Source organism: Phocoena phocoena, chromosome 18 (genome assembly GCF_963924675.1).
Source record: "Phocoena phocoena chromosome 18, mPhoPho1.1, whole genome shotgun sequence".
NCBI classification, from domain to species: Eukaryota; Metazoa; Chordata; class Mammalia; order Artiodactyla; family Phocoenidae; genus Phocoena; species Phocoena phocoena.
Genome location: NC_089236.1, coordinates 65,873,613 through 65,888,012, shown reverse-complemented (window position 1 = coordinate 65,888,012; position 14,400 = coordinate 65,873,613). Strand labels below are relative to the sequence as shown.

The 14,400-nt window shown below is 45.5% G+C and overlaps 1 protein-coding gene across 3 annotated transcripts in view; it reads left to right on the top strand.

Moving 5' to 3' along the window:
* Positions 1-14,400, top strand: part of ABCC4 (ATP binding cassette subfamily C member 4 (PEL blood group)) — a 213,141-nt gene that overhangs the window by 89,513 nt on the left and 109,228 nt on the right. For all 3 annotated transcript variants that reach the window (XM_065896166.1, XM_065896165.1, XM_065896164.1), the window contains 5 exons: positions 1,252-1,341; positions 2,537-2,728; positions 7,591-7,685; positions 7,913-7,999; positions 13,937-14,033. In XM_065896166.1, coding sequence (XP_065752238.1) covers positions 1,252-1,341; positions 2,537-2,728; positions 7,591-7,685; positions 7,913-7,999; positions 13,937-14,033 — 561 coding nt within the window. The remainder of the gene's footprint in view (positions 1-1,251; positions 1,342-2,536; positions 2,729-7,590; positions 7,686-7,912; positions 8,000-13,936; positions 14,034-14,400) is intronic.

The following is a 14,400-nucleotide window of genomic DNA, read 5'->3' as shown; positions in this document are numbered from 1 at the left end:
AAGGGCTGCAGCAGGAAGCTATGTTTGTAGGTGGCTCACTATCGTGCAGTCACAGCTGAGTGAATAGCAGCAAAATAAGAATCCAAGAAAGGAGTGGAGTAGCTTTAAGAAAATGTCTCGTGTCAAAACATGGCGCTAGTTATTTTGATGATTAAAAATAATTATTTTTTCAGTAGCTGCCTGTATCTATAATCAGTTCAGTTCTTTCCAGAGAAATTTTCCATTTAGAACATTATCCAGACCCTGTGCTTTTATTAGTCTTTTGGGCATTTTACTTAATCCCACGTAACCACCTTTTTTTTTAACATTAGCAGTTAAGATTTTTTTTTAAACACTTAGTATATGTAAAGAAATACACATACCCCTAAGTCTCTTTATGATAGAATTTACAGTTCAAGAACATGACCTGTGATTGGCACGATGAGTACTTTATCCTTCTCCTTTGTGTTAGATTGTTTGCTGTGACATGTACCTCCATGGTTTGTTTTTGGTTTTTTTTTACGGTAGAAGTACTTTGTTGTCCCTATTTACCCAGAATAGGTAATGCATGTAAGAGGTACAAAATGGAGGCTTGATCACTCTAACCTACTGTGTTATACATAACCCCCCCACCCCCCCCCCCCTTTTGGTTGTTAGTGTTGAATCTCTGGTGAAATTGGAGCCGTGACTGCCATTTATGTGACATATTTATCAAGAGCAACTTTATCATGTAGAGTGCCCCGTTGCTTGCTGACCACTACTGAGATTCGTTCTTTATCAAGTGAAAATAAAGAGATGAGTGGAGATGTCAAATTCTTAGTCGAGGACCAGGCATGATATGTACTTACACTGCCACCCTGTGGAGAGAAGTGAAGTAAACAACACCAATGGCTCTAATGAAAACTTACAAATGATTAAAAACCTCCCATACTGGATATTCTATTAATTATATTATATTAATAAGCTAGTGTGCATCATGGAGTTTGCATTTCGAGGACGGGCCTTGTCATTTCAACTACTTAAATTCTGTGGGTGTCTAGAGCTGTGTCCGTATGAAAACCTGGCAAAAGAGGTAGGCTTCCTAAAGGCAACTAAAGGCGTTTCAAACGTGTTTTTTGATGAAAAGGCCCCCAGGACTCACTATCTTAAAATAGGAAGGACGAAAATGTGGGTTATTTTAGCATATCAATGACTTACGTTATTTTCTCTACTTTCTGAAGTTCGCTTTTTTATTTTATTGACATGAACCGTTTTGTCAACTTAAATTTGCAGGCATCAGAAACCCCAACTCTACAAGGCCTTTCCTTTACTGTCAGACCCGGTGAGCTGTTAGCTGTGGTCGGACCCGTGGGAGCAGGAAAGGTAAGTTACGATGCCGTTCGGCAGCTTGATGCAATGCCGCAGCCCCTGTGAAATTCTCAGAGTCGAGCCCAGAGCTGTAGGTTAACACAGTTTGAATTGGGTGTATCTCAAACAGCATTCCTCTGTTGCATGGAACATTAGTTTTGCAAGAAGGTTGCATGTCCAAATAAACGTGCATAAATGCCCATTGTGTTTTCCTTCCTGGTACTTCCTGTTACACAATTGGGAACTGCTTGTCGGGACTTTGGACGTCTCCGTGAAGGAAATGGTTTATGTGACAGCTGTTCAGGACAGAATGAGACAGTGGGGACCTCTTTCTGTCACAGTGGGCCCTCCAGGAGGTCTGGAGGTGGTAATGGCTCTTCCGGGAAGCTCTGAGCATTTCCTCGTGTGACTTGACGTGGTCCCGTCAGTGCACGTGTAGTGAGTGTGCAGCCATGTGCTGGCGCGAAAGATACAGACGTGAGCAAGCCCCGGACGCCTCTGCCCTCCAGAGGCAGCCAGGTTCTGGGGCGAGACAGATACGCAGGCAGACTATTTCAGCCCAGTGTGGTGAGCGCTGTGATGCTGTGGACGCAGACGCGCCACCCCTGTGTGTTGTTAAAGGTTTGAAGGACATGTGCACGTGCACTTGGTCTGAAACAACAAAATACAGGAACCTAAACGTGGGATATGTACACGAGGGGGTGATGATTTAATTTATGATGGAGTTTTGCTCTTTGGACACGATTCACTTCAGAGTATTTTAAAAAATAATCATCTTTCGATATATTATTCATAGAAAGCTTTATTTAAGAACAAGTGTTTGTCAAGTAAAGGATACCCGGATGCAGGAACAACTGCACTAAACATCAGATACATGAAACTACACGTTCTGCTGGGCTGCTCTGCTAGTTAAGGATGTTAGACATTCTAACTTAGTCTTTGCTGAGTAGAGCATTTCAGTTGCGGGAAACTCTTGGGCAGTTTAGAGTGTCATAGTATTATATTAATATTCCTTATCAATCATTAGTGTACATTGAGCAGCAGTGTTATTTTCAATTTTTTTGTCTCAACTGCCACAGCTGTACTTTATCCTCTTTTAAAGGAAAGGGTTCTATCGTTTATCAAGCGCCCAGGGTGGGGACAGTTGTTCTGCTGGCGTGTCCGTCCTGAGTGCTGCCTGTTCACGTGTGTGTGTTGGCATCTGTTTCAGTCGTCACTGTTGAGTGCTGTGCTGGGGGAGCTGCCCCCGAGCCAGGGGCTGGTCAGCGTGCACGGGAGGATCGCGTATGTTTCTCAGCAGCCCTGGGTGTTTTCAGGAACTCTGAGGAGTAATATTCTATTTGGGAAGAAATATGAAAAAGAACGATATGAAAAAGTAATAAAGGCTTGTGCTTTGAAAAAGGTGAGTCATGACTTTTGAGTTGCATATACTCGAATTTCAAATAATGAGAGCGTTGGTTTAAACTACAAGGTTTGTTAAAAGTTTCTTTCAAATTTTGAAAGATCTTTTAATGTTGTTTAATACTTTAATCTCGTCTTCTGAGTAAATATGCACACATGTATGTCACTATTTGAATCCTGATGTGATACCAGCAATCATAGAATGTCTTTTTTTGGGGAGGGAGTTGTTTCACTTTGTGAAGTTTTATTCACTTTTAACTTCTCTTTTTAATGGGCAATTACAAAAATTTGTAAAAAATAGAGAGCACAGTGTAATGAGTACTCATGAACCCACCCCCAGCTTCAGCCAGGATCGGCTTGTGGCCAGTCTTGCTGCATCTCTCCCCCCGCCCACTGCCGGCCCCACTCCCACCCCAAATTATTCTGAGGAAGATCCTAGGCCTCAGATTAGTTCATCTGTAAACATTTCACTAGTCTTCTCTAAAAGACCTTTGGAAAAAAATTACCCCATTATTACACCTGAAAAGTAACCTGAATTTCCTGAGTATCATCAATGTTCTCGTCAGTGTTTACATGTTGTTAATCATCTCACTGAGAAATCCCATTCGCTGGTGGTTTGAATCAGGCTCCAGGTAAGGTCTGCCCTCTGCACTTGGTTGATGCCTCCTCCTTCCCTTTCAGTCTGTAGGTTTCCCTCTCCATTTTTGACTTGTGTTTTATTATTTAAGGAAAGCGGAGCGCTTTAAAATTTCTTCTTCTTATTGCATTGTTTCACTGGGGGAAAGGTTGTTTTCACAAATGGCATTGAGTTTCACAGAAAATGGCAACTGAAAACATTTAACTCTGTTGGGATTTAAAGGAACTTAGTGAACGAATGGTGAAAACTGAACTTATCTGATAGGAGAATGTAATTTGGCAGAAAGAAAGAAAAATGTAAATACTGATAAATACTGTGTTATTCTCTTGGATTATAAAAATCAGTGAATGATAGCATTAAAGGGCTCCCCCGGGGTCTGGTCAGTGCATTCTGGACGTCTGACTGCCCTTTTATGCTGTGAGGAAAAGGCTGGGACAGGCTTTCAAAGGTGTGGTGTTGAAGGCCTGTGTGGAAATAGTTACTCTGCTTGAACAAAGGCTTGAACATCATAGACTGTGTTAGATGAGTAGCATTTGATGATGTTCTGGGCACAACACAATTGTTTGCTTGTTTAATGGGCTTCTGTTTCCTTCTCGTGAGTTATGGTTAATGGGAGATGTTTCATTTACAGAAGTGAAGTAATGAGGTAGATTTTTAAAAAAATGATATACGAAAAGGGGAAATGCAAATGTAAAGGAGTAAGAAAAATAGCTCTCATTTATTCAGAGTCCACGTGGAAGTCATTTTTCTGTTGTCACTCACATGCAAGCACACATAACAAGGTGTATGAGTTATTAATCTTTTACAAGGGTCTTTGATGTTACCATCCTCATTTTATAGTTAGTAAAACTGAGGCTTGAGAGATGGAATGCCTCACCTCTACATTTGCAGCTCAGGTTTAAGACCCAAGGGGGTCAATGCTTTGCCCCAGCCCCGTGGGGTGGTGGGAGCAGTAACTTGGGCCGTGTCCTGGGGCTTCACCCACCCTCGGGTGTCCCTGCGGCACAGACTCTGGTGGGAAGGGGCCCCTGCGGGATTGGGCTGCAGAGCGATTCTTCTGTACGTGATGTGAGGTTTATAAGCACGGACTGATCTCCCGTCGTGCTGCGTGGTCGGGACATAGAGTTGGGGCCCTCGTGCCCATTCCCTCCTTGGCAGGAAGGGAGGCCCAGGGCGGAGAAGGAGCGGAGAGCGGAGTCCTGGCCCCGGCTTCGTCACTTGCCTGCTGTCACTTTGGACACGTCCTGTTTCCTGCCTGGGCCTCTGACGTTTCTGCGGCAAAATGAGGGCGTTGGGTCAGAGGGTTTCCAAGAGGTTTTGCTGCTGCTCTGAAATGTTGTCTATGACTCTGATTAGCAAGGGGTCAGCAAGGTCTTTACGACACCTGGGAACCACTTGAGTAATGAGATCCTCTGCTTATCTCCTCCTGGAATCCCTGTGTCGGTGGGTGGGTATAAGACAGTCACAGATAATAGTGGTATTCTGGAATTATTTTGGCCTGTAGATACAGAGACTACATGTGTAGTAGGAAAAAAAGTGTGGTCTTTGGAGAGAAATGGTCCTGAGTAGTAATTTCAGGTGTTTCTCTGTTTCCTTTTTATAAAATGAGGGGGAGGTATGGGTTTATTGTAAAGAGAAAGGCAACGTTTGTAAAACGCAAACCTGCCAGGTTTTCAGTAAATACATACATAGAAACAAAAATAATAAAGATTTCTTTTTATGGGTGGTTCCCATAAAATAGGAAAAAGCAGCCTTTCTTTTATTACATGTCTTAATAACTAGATGCTTTATACTAGATCTAATTGAAGTACGTGTTTAAGTTCATTGAGCCGAAAACATATCTGTAGTTAAAATATAAAGTAATCACATTTGGCAACGTCGAATTAAGCTGATGCCATATTCAAAGTGACCCTGTAGGGAGTTATACAACACAGTGTAGGGAACCACCTAATAATGATTGGCCTGCTGTAGGGATCGTGTTTAAACTGCAAGGCTTAGGAGATAGAAGGTTCAGGGAATGAGTTTCAGTTTCTCTATTTAGTAGGGAAAAAATCATGTGATTTCAGCTGCTTTTCTGAACCTCACCTGGCCTCAGTTTCATCATCTTTAAAATGGAAATCATAGTGCTATCGGCCAAATGGATTTAAAACTGTGATGAAAGGCAGTTTTACGCTGCTTGACTCTGGAACCCAGCCCTCCTCTGCCAGGGGCTCACGTCAGGTCCCTGTTAAATATTTTAACAGTCTGTTCCATGTTTGTACACGAAGTCTCCAGCATCCCTAAAGGGCCCTTGATGTGCTTCTGGACAGATGGCATCAAACCAGCGTCGCCATTTCCTAGTTGTCCCGTAGTTTGTGTGTCTGCTTTTCATTGAAAATTGATGAAGAAGAATACCTTCCTGTCAGTGGGAGGAATCGTAATGTATGATGAACTCAGGCCTTTCCCCTTTAACCTAATCAGAAAACGGTGGCTGGGAAATCAGCCTGACTTGGATTTTACTTCACATCGTCTAAAATGTTTTCCCATTCGTGGCTGGTCCTTAAATAGATTGCAGAGCTAACAGCACACTGGAAGTCCTCCTACCAGACTTGGAGAGAGAGCCTGTTTCTTATGCCCTAACTGTGCTCGAGTGGATCTAGGTGCCTTTTCTAAAACATGGTTCGGGTTGCTGCACTGCAGTGTGGTACTGCTTTGAGAAGGAAACCAAAACAGCATAAAATGGAGGCGTAAAAACTAAGCAGAACAGTTTGCAAGGACTGTCATCATTGAAACAGAGGCCAAGTAAACTGTGTGTGTGTGTGTGTGTGTGTGTGTGTGTGTGTGTGTGTGTGTGTGTGGAAGGCTGCGAACGTATCTTCAAACGGCTTATTGTATCTCAGGAAAACCCAAAGCAAGCGATGGCAGTAAAGAATTCAGGTGGAAACATGATGAATTTTCCTGACAGAGCAATCGCTCCTTCCGTTTGATGCCCCGCATTGAAGCCTTGAGGGCGCAGGGGACCTGCGTGCGCCTGTGTGTCCTTGTGGCTGTCGGGGAGGGTTATGATGGGGAGAGTCTCTTTCTTCTCCTTGTGGTCATGTGCTTTGCGTGTCACGATTCACACTGTGCGTGGGTTTTCACTGTTGGTTTGATGAGAAAATAGGCCTCAATCACCAATAGCAAGTTACAGTCCCTTCACGTCCTTATTCCATTTATGGAGGGTGTTTGTACACTTGTTTTGATTCTCACAGGATCCTTGAGTCTAGTGATTGTTTCTGCAGCACATTTCTGTAGAAGTTGAAAATGAGACTTAGGGATTTCAAAGGACTGGTTTATCATGGAGATCCCAGTGTGCCACTAGTTCTCTCCCCAAATTTGCCGAAGTAGAGACCAAGAAATGAGGGCTTCATTTGTAGAAAGGTAGTCTGTGTATCCTAGGCTGATGCCTGAGGGGTTTAGTAGAAAACGAACTCTCTGCAAACTCTGCTTGTCTGTGCCAGGATCTGTCAGATGATAATTACACGCAATCTAAATCTAAGCCTGCTTCACCCTCCAACAGATCTACTCAGACCCCCTCTGAACTGAGCCCTTGTCGACCCCAGTAGTGACTAACTTTCCCTCCTTTACTCCCTGTCCCCCTAAGCCGGCTTCCTTTTTCTTCTAGTCCTTAGTACTTGCACTCATGTTAATTTTCCATCTCCCATCACGGAAAGAAACTCTAGGGACTTTGTTTCCTCTTGGATGAATTCCTTGTGCCCAGAACACTGCCAGGTATATAGTTGATCCTCAATAAATGTGTGTCAAAATAGTCAACTGCATAAATGCCGTGAAAAACTACAGAATGAAAAAAAAATGAAAAGCCCTGAGAGGTTTTTTTTAACGTTTAATATTACAATTTAGTCACTATAAAATATACCCATTGCTGTTGATCAAATACTTTTATAAAGAACTGATGCTAGAAGGTTAGCATGCTAAGAGGAGAACACATTTTATGTGGTTTTTTTGCGGTACGCGGACCTCTCACTGTTGTGAACTCTCCCGTTGTGGAGCACAGGCTCCGGACGCGCAGGCTTAGCGGCCATGGCTCACGGGCCCAGCCGCTCCGCGGCATGTGGGATCTTCCCGGACCAGGGCACGAACCCGTGTCCCCTGCATCGGCAGGCGGACTCTCAACCACTGCGCCACCAGGGAAGCCCGAGAACACATTTGAAATCTTTCTCTTTTTCCCCTTTTCTGTCTCCATGTAGGATTTACAGCTTTTGGAGGATGGAGACCTAACTGTGATAGGAGACCGGGGAACCACGCTGAGTGGAGGCCAGAAAGCCCGGGTCAACCTCGCCAGGTAAATGGCGTTTCAGTTGCCTTCCTGCCCCTCCCTCCTCCTCGGCTCCTAGTGGAAGTGAGCACGCAGACCCCGCTCACCGGGTGGGCCCTGTGTGAAGCAGGGTCTTGGCCCTTTTCCATGGGCTCTTGGAATGAATAGTGATTTGCTGGACACCATCTTGATTCAAAGATGGGACACAGGAAGCTTGAAGCGTCCCTCTCCTGACATCTCTCTATGTTTCCTAGAGCCGTGTATCAGGATGCAGACATCTACCTCCTGGACGATCCGCTCAGTGCAGTAGATGCAGAAGTGAGCAGGCACCTGTTCGAACTGTGAGTTTGCTCCTGTTTCCTATCATTTCTGCTTTCCAAGAACCCCGTAGAGATCAGGGAAGAGAGCTCAGGAGAGCGTCTGTGCTTCAGGAGACCCAGCTCGTTCTGCCCTGGTGTCCCTGTCCCCCCTCCCTTCCCTCCACAGAAGATCCGTCCTAGAGAACTTTTGCATGAGGATGAGGTCAAGATAGGAAAATGCAGAAGGAGCTTGCAGTGTGTGGAGGCCAGTGGAGTCCATGCTTTGGGGAGCTGAGGAACAGATGGCAGATTTCCCCCTGCTGCTTGTAGTTGACAACCACACATTGTGGATGGATCCAGCCCCAGCAGTAAGAAAGACGACGTACGTACGGTTTTTAAATCAGAGAGTGGGACTCAGTAGCCTGGTACTTGGCTGCCGGTCCTTCTCCTCCATCATTTGTTTAAGGCATGTTAGAATCGAATTTCTCAGTAGTGACATCGGGCTTCCATGGAAAGGCCTAGCTGGTTTATGCTTATTATTGTATCGGTTTGGAAATACTTAATGAAGTCTAAAATTTAAGAATGATTTTTCTTCCACCTCAGAGTATGACTTCAAATATTTAACATTGCTTCATGGATGCTTACTAGAATTAATACTTAGACCCACATTGTAGGGTTAAGTTGAATTTCAAACTCGGTATCTAATACCTGGGTGAAATGCTGACTTTCACTTTGAGTTTCTGGAATTTGTTGTCAGTGGCTCTTGTTTGGCCACGGAACCCCTGAAGCAGAACAGCTCTGATGCTTTTCTGTGTATAATGTGTCCTAACACATGCTGACTGAGGCCTCTATGGAGTCTAGACTGGCCTCTTTGAAAGCCTCGTGAACTTGCTTTTTCTGAAATGCCACCCACGTCTACCCCACGGTTAGTTACCTTGCTGTTCACCTTGTTAAAGCCAACAAGCCTTTCTAGCTGCACTTATTAAAGCCCTACTGTGTGCACTGAGATCCATGCCCTTACAGAGGCTATTGTTCAAGACCTCTCCGTTTACAAAGGAGAACAGTGAGCCAGGAGAGGGGAAGGACCCACACGGGGCAGAATAAGGGAGACTGAGACGTTCAGCTCTCATTTCTGCCTCTAAGGAATCTGTCTCTAATGGAGCTTGTTAAGACAGATGCCTGGGAAAAGGTCAGCAGAGTTGCGGTTTAGAGGGTTTGGATATAATATGGTAAATGCTAAGTGGAAGTAGAAGTGGGCAGCTGTAGGCTTTCAGGTGAAGTTGGAAAGCTCCCTGTGCACTGGCCCTAGCGGGAAGTGCCCTGTGGGCCTGCTGGCTGGAAGGGTTTATGGAGGCTGAGAATAGGATTCAGTTCCTTTTGCTAAATGGGAAGAAGCAGGGCTGTGAGAACAACAGCAGGCACGTCCTCACCTGGACGATGCAGGTTGTACGGCAGAGAGAAGCAATTTGAAATTTTCGCCGTCAGTTCCTCTTAGTTTGCTAGGGCTCTGTCTGTCCAGGCTGCTCTCACAGGAGACCATAGACCGGGCAGCTAAGAAGTAACAGAAATTTATCTCTCACAATTCTGGAAACTGGGAAAGCCCAAGGTCAAGGCACTGTCAGATTTGGTGTCTGGTGAGGGCCTGATTCCTGTGTCTTCACATGGCAGAAGGGGTGAGGGAGCTGTTTGGGTTCCTTGTATAGGGACACTGATCCCATTCATGCAGGCTCTGCCCTCATGACCTAATCACCTCCCTACGGCCCCATATCCAGTACCTTCACTATGGGGATTAGGTTTCAGCGTATGAATTTTGAGGAAAAAAACAGTCTGCAGCAGCCTGTTACATGGTGAAGGCTGGAAGGTCAAGATCAAGGTGCAGGCAGGTTTGGTTGCTGCGGAAACCTCTCTTCCTGACTTCCGATGGCATCCTCCTCGCCGTGTCCTCTCGCTGTGTCCGCACGTGGTCTGTTCTCTGTCCACGTGCCCTGCTCTTAGGTATTGGGCTCCTCTGTTTCTTTCTTTCTTTCTTTCTTTTTTTTTTTTTTTTTTTTTTTTTTTGCGGTACGCAGGCCTCTCACTGCTGTGGCCTCTCCTGTTGCGGAGCGCAGGCTCAGCGGCCATGGCTCACGGGCCCAGCCGCTCCGCGGCATGTGGGATCTTCCCAGACCGGGGCACGAACCCGTGTCCCCTGCATCAGCAGGCGGACTCCCAACCACTGCGCCACCAGGGAAGCCCGGGCTCCTCTGTTTCTGAAGACCCCAGTCAGATTGGATTAGGCCCAGCGTAATTAAGGGTAACAATTATTTCTTTAAGGCCCTGTCACCAGATACTATGGTACTGGCGAATAATGTGTCAACATGAATTTTTTTGGGGAAAAACTTGATTCACAGCAAGTCTTAAGTAGCATAGTAAAGAGGCTTTCGCAGAGTCAGCAGTGTGAGAGAGAGACGGGTGAGGCAGCCTTGAGCTCTGGGTACTGGGAGCTGGGATTCCACATCCACGAAGCAGGGGTCATGGGCGGGTTCCACCAAAGTCTGTATGTTACTTGCGTTTAGTTTTGGGCTGGTGAAAGAGCTCTGGAGATCGGTGGTGGTGATGGCTGCACGGCAGTGTGAGTGTACTGAATGCTACTGAGCTGTATGCTTAAAAATAGTTGAAATGGTAAATTTTACGTTATGTGTATTTTACCACAATAAAAAAAAGTGCCCAAGTTAGCACTGAATCTTTCAGAACACGAGAGCAGGGCAGCCGACACGTGGCATGGCCTCCAGCTCTCTGATCTGACCCCCTTTTCCCACCCTCTTCTGATCGTGACTTGATGAGTTTTCCCTTATAGAAGTGCCTTGTGGCTTGTCATGGGTTCAGTGAAAGGGCGCCAGTGCGGTGACAGAGGTTCCCCACCCCCATCCTCCTGGCATCACGGGCAGTTCAGCTTCCCTGTTCCCAGGGTGCTTATTACCACAGAAGTTCTCCCAGGTTCTTCTAACAGAGGCAGTATTTATAGCTGTTGGGTTTAATGACCTTGGATGTACACTTGATAGAAGCAAGCTTGTTCAGACGGTCGTTTGCTAATCAGAACCACATTCCCTGGGAAACTTAGGGCAGGGAGCACGAATGCAATTTAGGAAATCACTCGGCAGCAACTGGAGAATGTTCTCAACGAGTTAGAAAATTGGATGGAACAGGATGCTCTGAAAGATGGTGGTCGTGTCGAAGCTTAGTAATGGGGAGCGTTTTGTATTAAAGTGAACGAAGTGCACTTCTACTTGCCATTAACAGTTTCCCTGAGTCATGAATCTATAGCCAAGGTTATGAAGGTTTGTGAGTTTTCCAACTATACGTTGTAAACCTTAAGTGGCTTCTCTCACCTACAGAAGGTTAGAGCCTTAGGTGAACTGATGCAGTCTCACCTGTGTCCAGCTGTGGATCCCGCTTTGGTTCAGAGAGCCCCACGTCACCAGAGCCCCCGGCTCCCGCGTCAGCAGCTCTTCGGGCCTGTCCTGGTCAGATGCCCACGCTGCTGTCCACACGCTTCACCCTCTCTGCTCCAGCCCCTCACAGACCCCCCTCATGTTCAGACTGCAGATCCAGTCCTCAGACGGAGAACGAGCTCCTTTGCCATCTGCCCCCATCAGCCTTTCCAGCTGGCCCTCACACCCACTCGGCCTTCCAGCCGTGCCGGCTTTGTGACGGGCCCTTTCTCACACCTGTCTGTCTGTAGATACTGCCCCCTCTGTGCCAGAGCCCCTGCCTTTCCCTCCTGTTCCCTCAGGGGGAGCCTGTGCCCTTCTGTCTTCCCACAGCCCTCGGTGGGTTGCACTTGACCATTCATCAGTCCTCCCCACCCCGCTATGAGCTGTGAATTCATGAAGGTTCCTTAGCCTAGCATGTTCTGTCCCAGGACCCTTGGACCTGCTGTGCCTTCTTCTAGGGACGTTTCCCCAGATAGGCTCCCGTGTCACCCCCATCTAAGACAGCAGCCCCCCTTGCTTTCCTTCAGAGCACACATCACGGCCCGACAGTGCATGTTCTATACTTGTTCGGTGTGTCCCTCTGTTCACGGTGTGGAGTAGCGTCTGCTTTCTTCACCTGTGGATATATGCTCGACAGTTAAGACTGTGTCTGGTATCTCACCAAAGCCTGTCGAATGAATGAGTGAATGTAGATAGGTGCTCTTTTTCATTCTTATTTGATTCACTCTGCTATGGGATGTACCCCCTGTTAACACAGCCCTTATATAGGAATAATGCTTAAAGAACTCATCCCTGAATCAATTATTTTTGTATGGTGTGTCTTGGAAATCTTTACTCTTAAAAACTTGGAAGATAGATTATTTTCCTAGAGATTTGGTTTAAAAGTCTTAATTAGGAATAAATTTGTAGCCATCAACTGATCACTTTATTGTAATTATTTATATTACCTTTTCTGTGATGGAATTACAGGAAGAAAACATTCTAAAACTTTTGGGTAGCTCTGTCTTGGACATGGCAGCCCATTAGATTTGATTAACATCTGCCTTCAGTGGCTATTGACAGATAATTTTGAATTTAGGAGAAACAATTCCATGAAAAGCTTTAGTGCTAAGTCTGAAAAGGTGTTTACTTGGTCAAGAAATTTAGTACAAAATCTGAACTAAGACATGTCAAAAGGTAAAAATAAGTCCGTTTCGACATAATGGAGCGATGGTGTATGTGTCTACGTCCTGAGCTCTCGCTTCTGATCACAGACCCAGTGTCCAGCGTGTCCCCTTAGGACTTTTCTGTCCTGAGTCCAGAGCACATGACCGCTCGTGGGTTAGGAGGAGTGCGGGCGGGGCTGATGCGGACTGAGCGGATTGGTGGTTTGATTTCTCAGAACATGTGGGTGAGTTGTCATTGGCCTTGTTTTGAGATGAAGACACTGAGGTTTAGTAGCTTGTCCGACGCTGTCAGGCTCGTGAGAGGGATTGAGCTGCAGTCTGCTGCCTCCAGACTCTGCACCTGGCTCACTCAGCAGGCTGAGCCGTGGCCCAGGTCCCTGAGATTTGCTCTGCGAGGGTCTCAGGCACCCAGAGTACACGCCTGGAGCCCTGCCTGTGGTCACCGGGGCCCTGGATCCGGCTACTAGCTTCCCCAGAGGGGTTGTAGACCCCTCTGGGATGAGCCTGGGGCTGAGTCCCTAGGGGTCTGCATTTAAAATGTGGAGTAGTTTGAGGGGTTACTGTAAAAAAAACAACACTGAAGTTTGAATATTTGAGGGGGTTTTGGCTGAGAGAATTGGCGTCGGTTGAGCCACTGGATGACTTCCACTGTGATGTGGACCATTTGGACTCTCATCTTTCATTTTCACATTCAGAAAGTTTTCAGTGCAAATGAAATAAGATTTACTTCCTGGATGAGACTGGGAGTGTTGTAGAGACTGATCAAGGCCATGATGGCATTTGTTTTCAATCTAATGTTATTTGGGAAGAAATGTCTACAAAATGCAATCTGGCTAAGGTTACTGAGAAGCTGTGACTTTTTTAGGGGGGTCAATATGTACGTCATAAACAATCACCTAGGAAACTGTCTACGAAAAATGTGTACATTTTTATATGACATAGATCACTCTTCTCCCATTCTCAGCATAGGTATAAAATAATTAGTATTTTAATTCAGTCAACTTTTGGAATCTCAGTTTTGCTCCATTGTTTTCCACTGTGAACTGTGTAAATAATTGTTAAGATCAGTTTCAGGAAAAACAGCTTAGCGGTTGGTGCATCTTTCACTGGACTGCTTTTTAGAACTTTTTAGTGGAGCTAGATTCAAACTGGCTGCTGATTTGGGGACCTAGTTGAATTGATTGATTTATATTTGTATTTAATTTGTATTCATACTGGTATTTGAAGTAGAGAACTTTGACTGCTCTCTTGTCTTTTCCTCATGTTTTCAAATTCTCTGTTTCCAATTTGGAGCACCTCCACTAATGTGCTTTTGCATGCTGTACCTTTTACATTTGTAGGTGTATTTGTCAAGCCTTGTATCAGAAGATCACAATCCTGGTGACACATCAGTTGCAGTACCTAAAAGCTGCAAGTCAGATTCTGATATTGAAAGATGTAAGTAATTTCTAAAAGTCTGTGGAAATTGCTAGCACTTAGTTGTGTTGAAGGCCAGCCCTCCCTGCAGGTCACTCTCCTTGGATTCTTCGTAAACGCCCTTTTCTGCCTCAGTTTTATGCCCCCCTTTTCTCAGAGCCGGTATCCATGGCTTTGAGGATGGATCCAAAGCCCTTAGAAATATCCCTGTTGCACTCTAAGCCACAGAAGCCCTAAACTGTGTAAAAGTGCTACTGCAGAGCTGCTGAATTATCAGTGTTGTTGTGAAAATTGTTAAGGATAATGATGCTATTTGATTTAGAACTTTTTATTTTCCCCTTCCACAACCTAAATCAAAGTGTATTATTTGGAAATTAGAGATACTGAG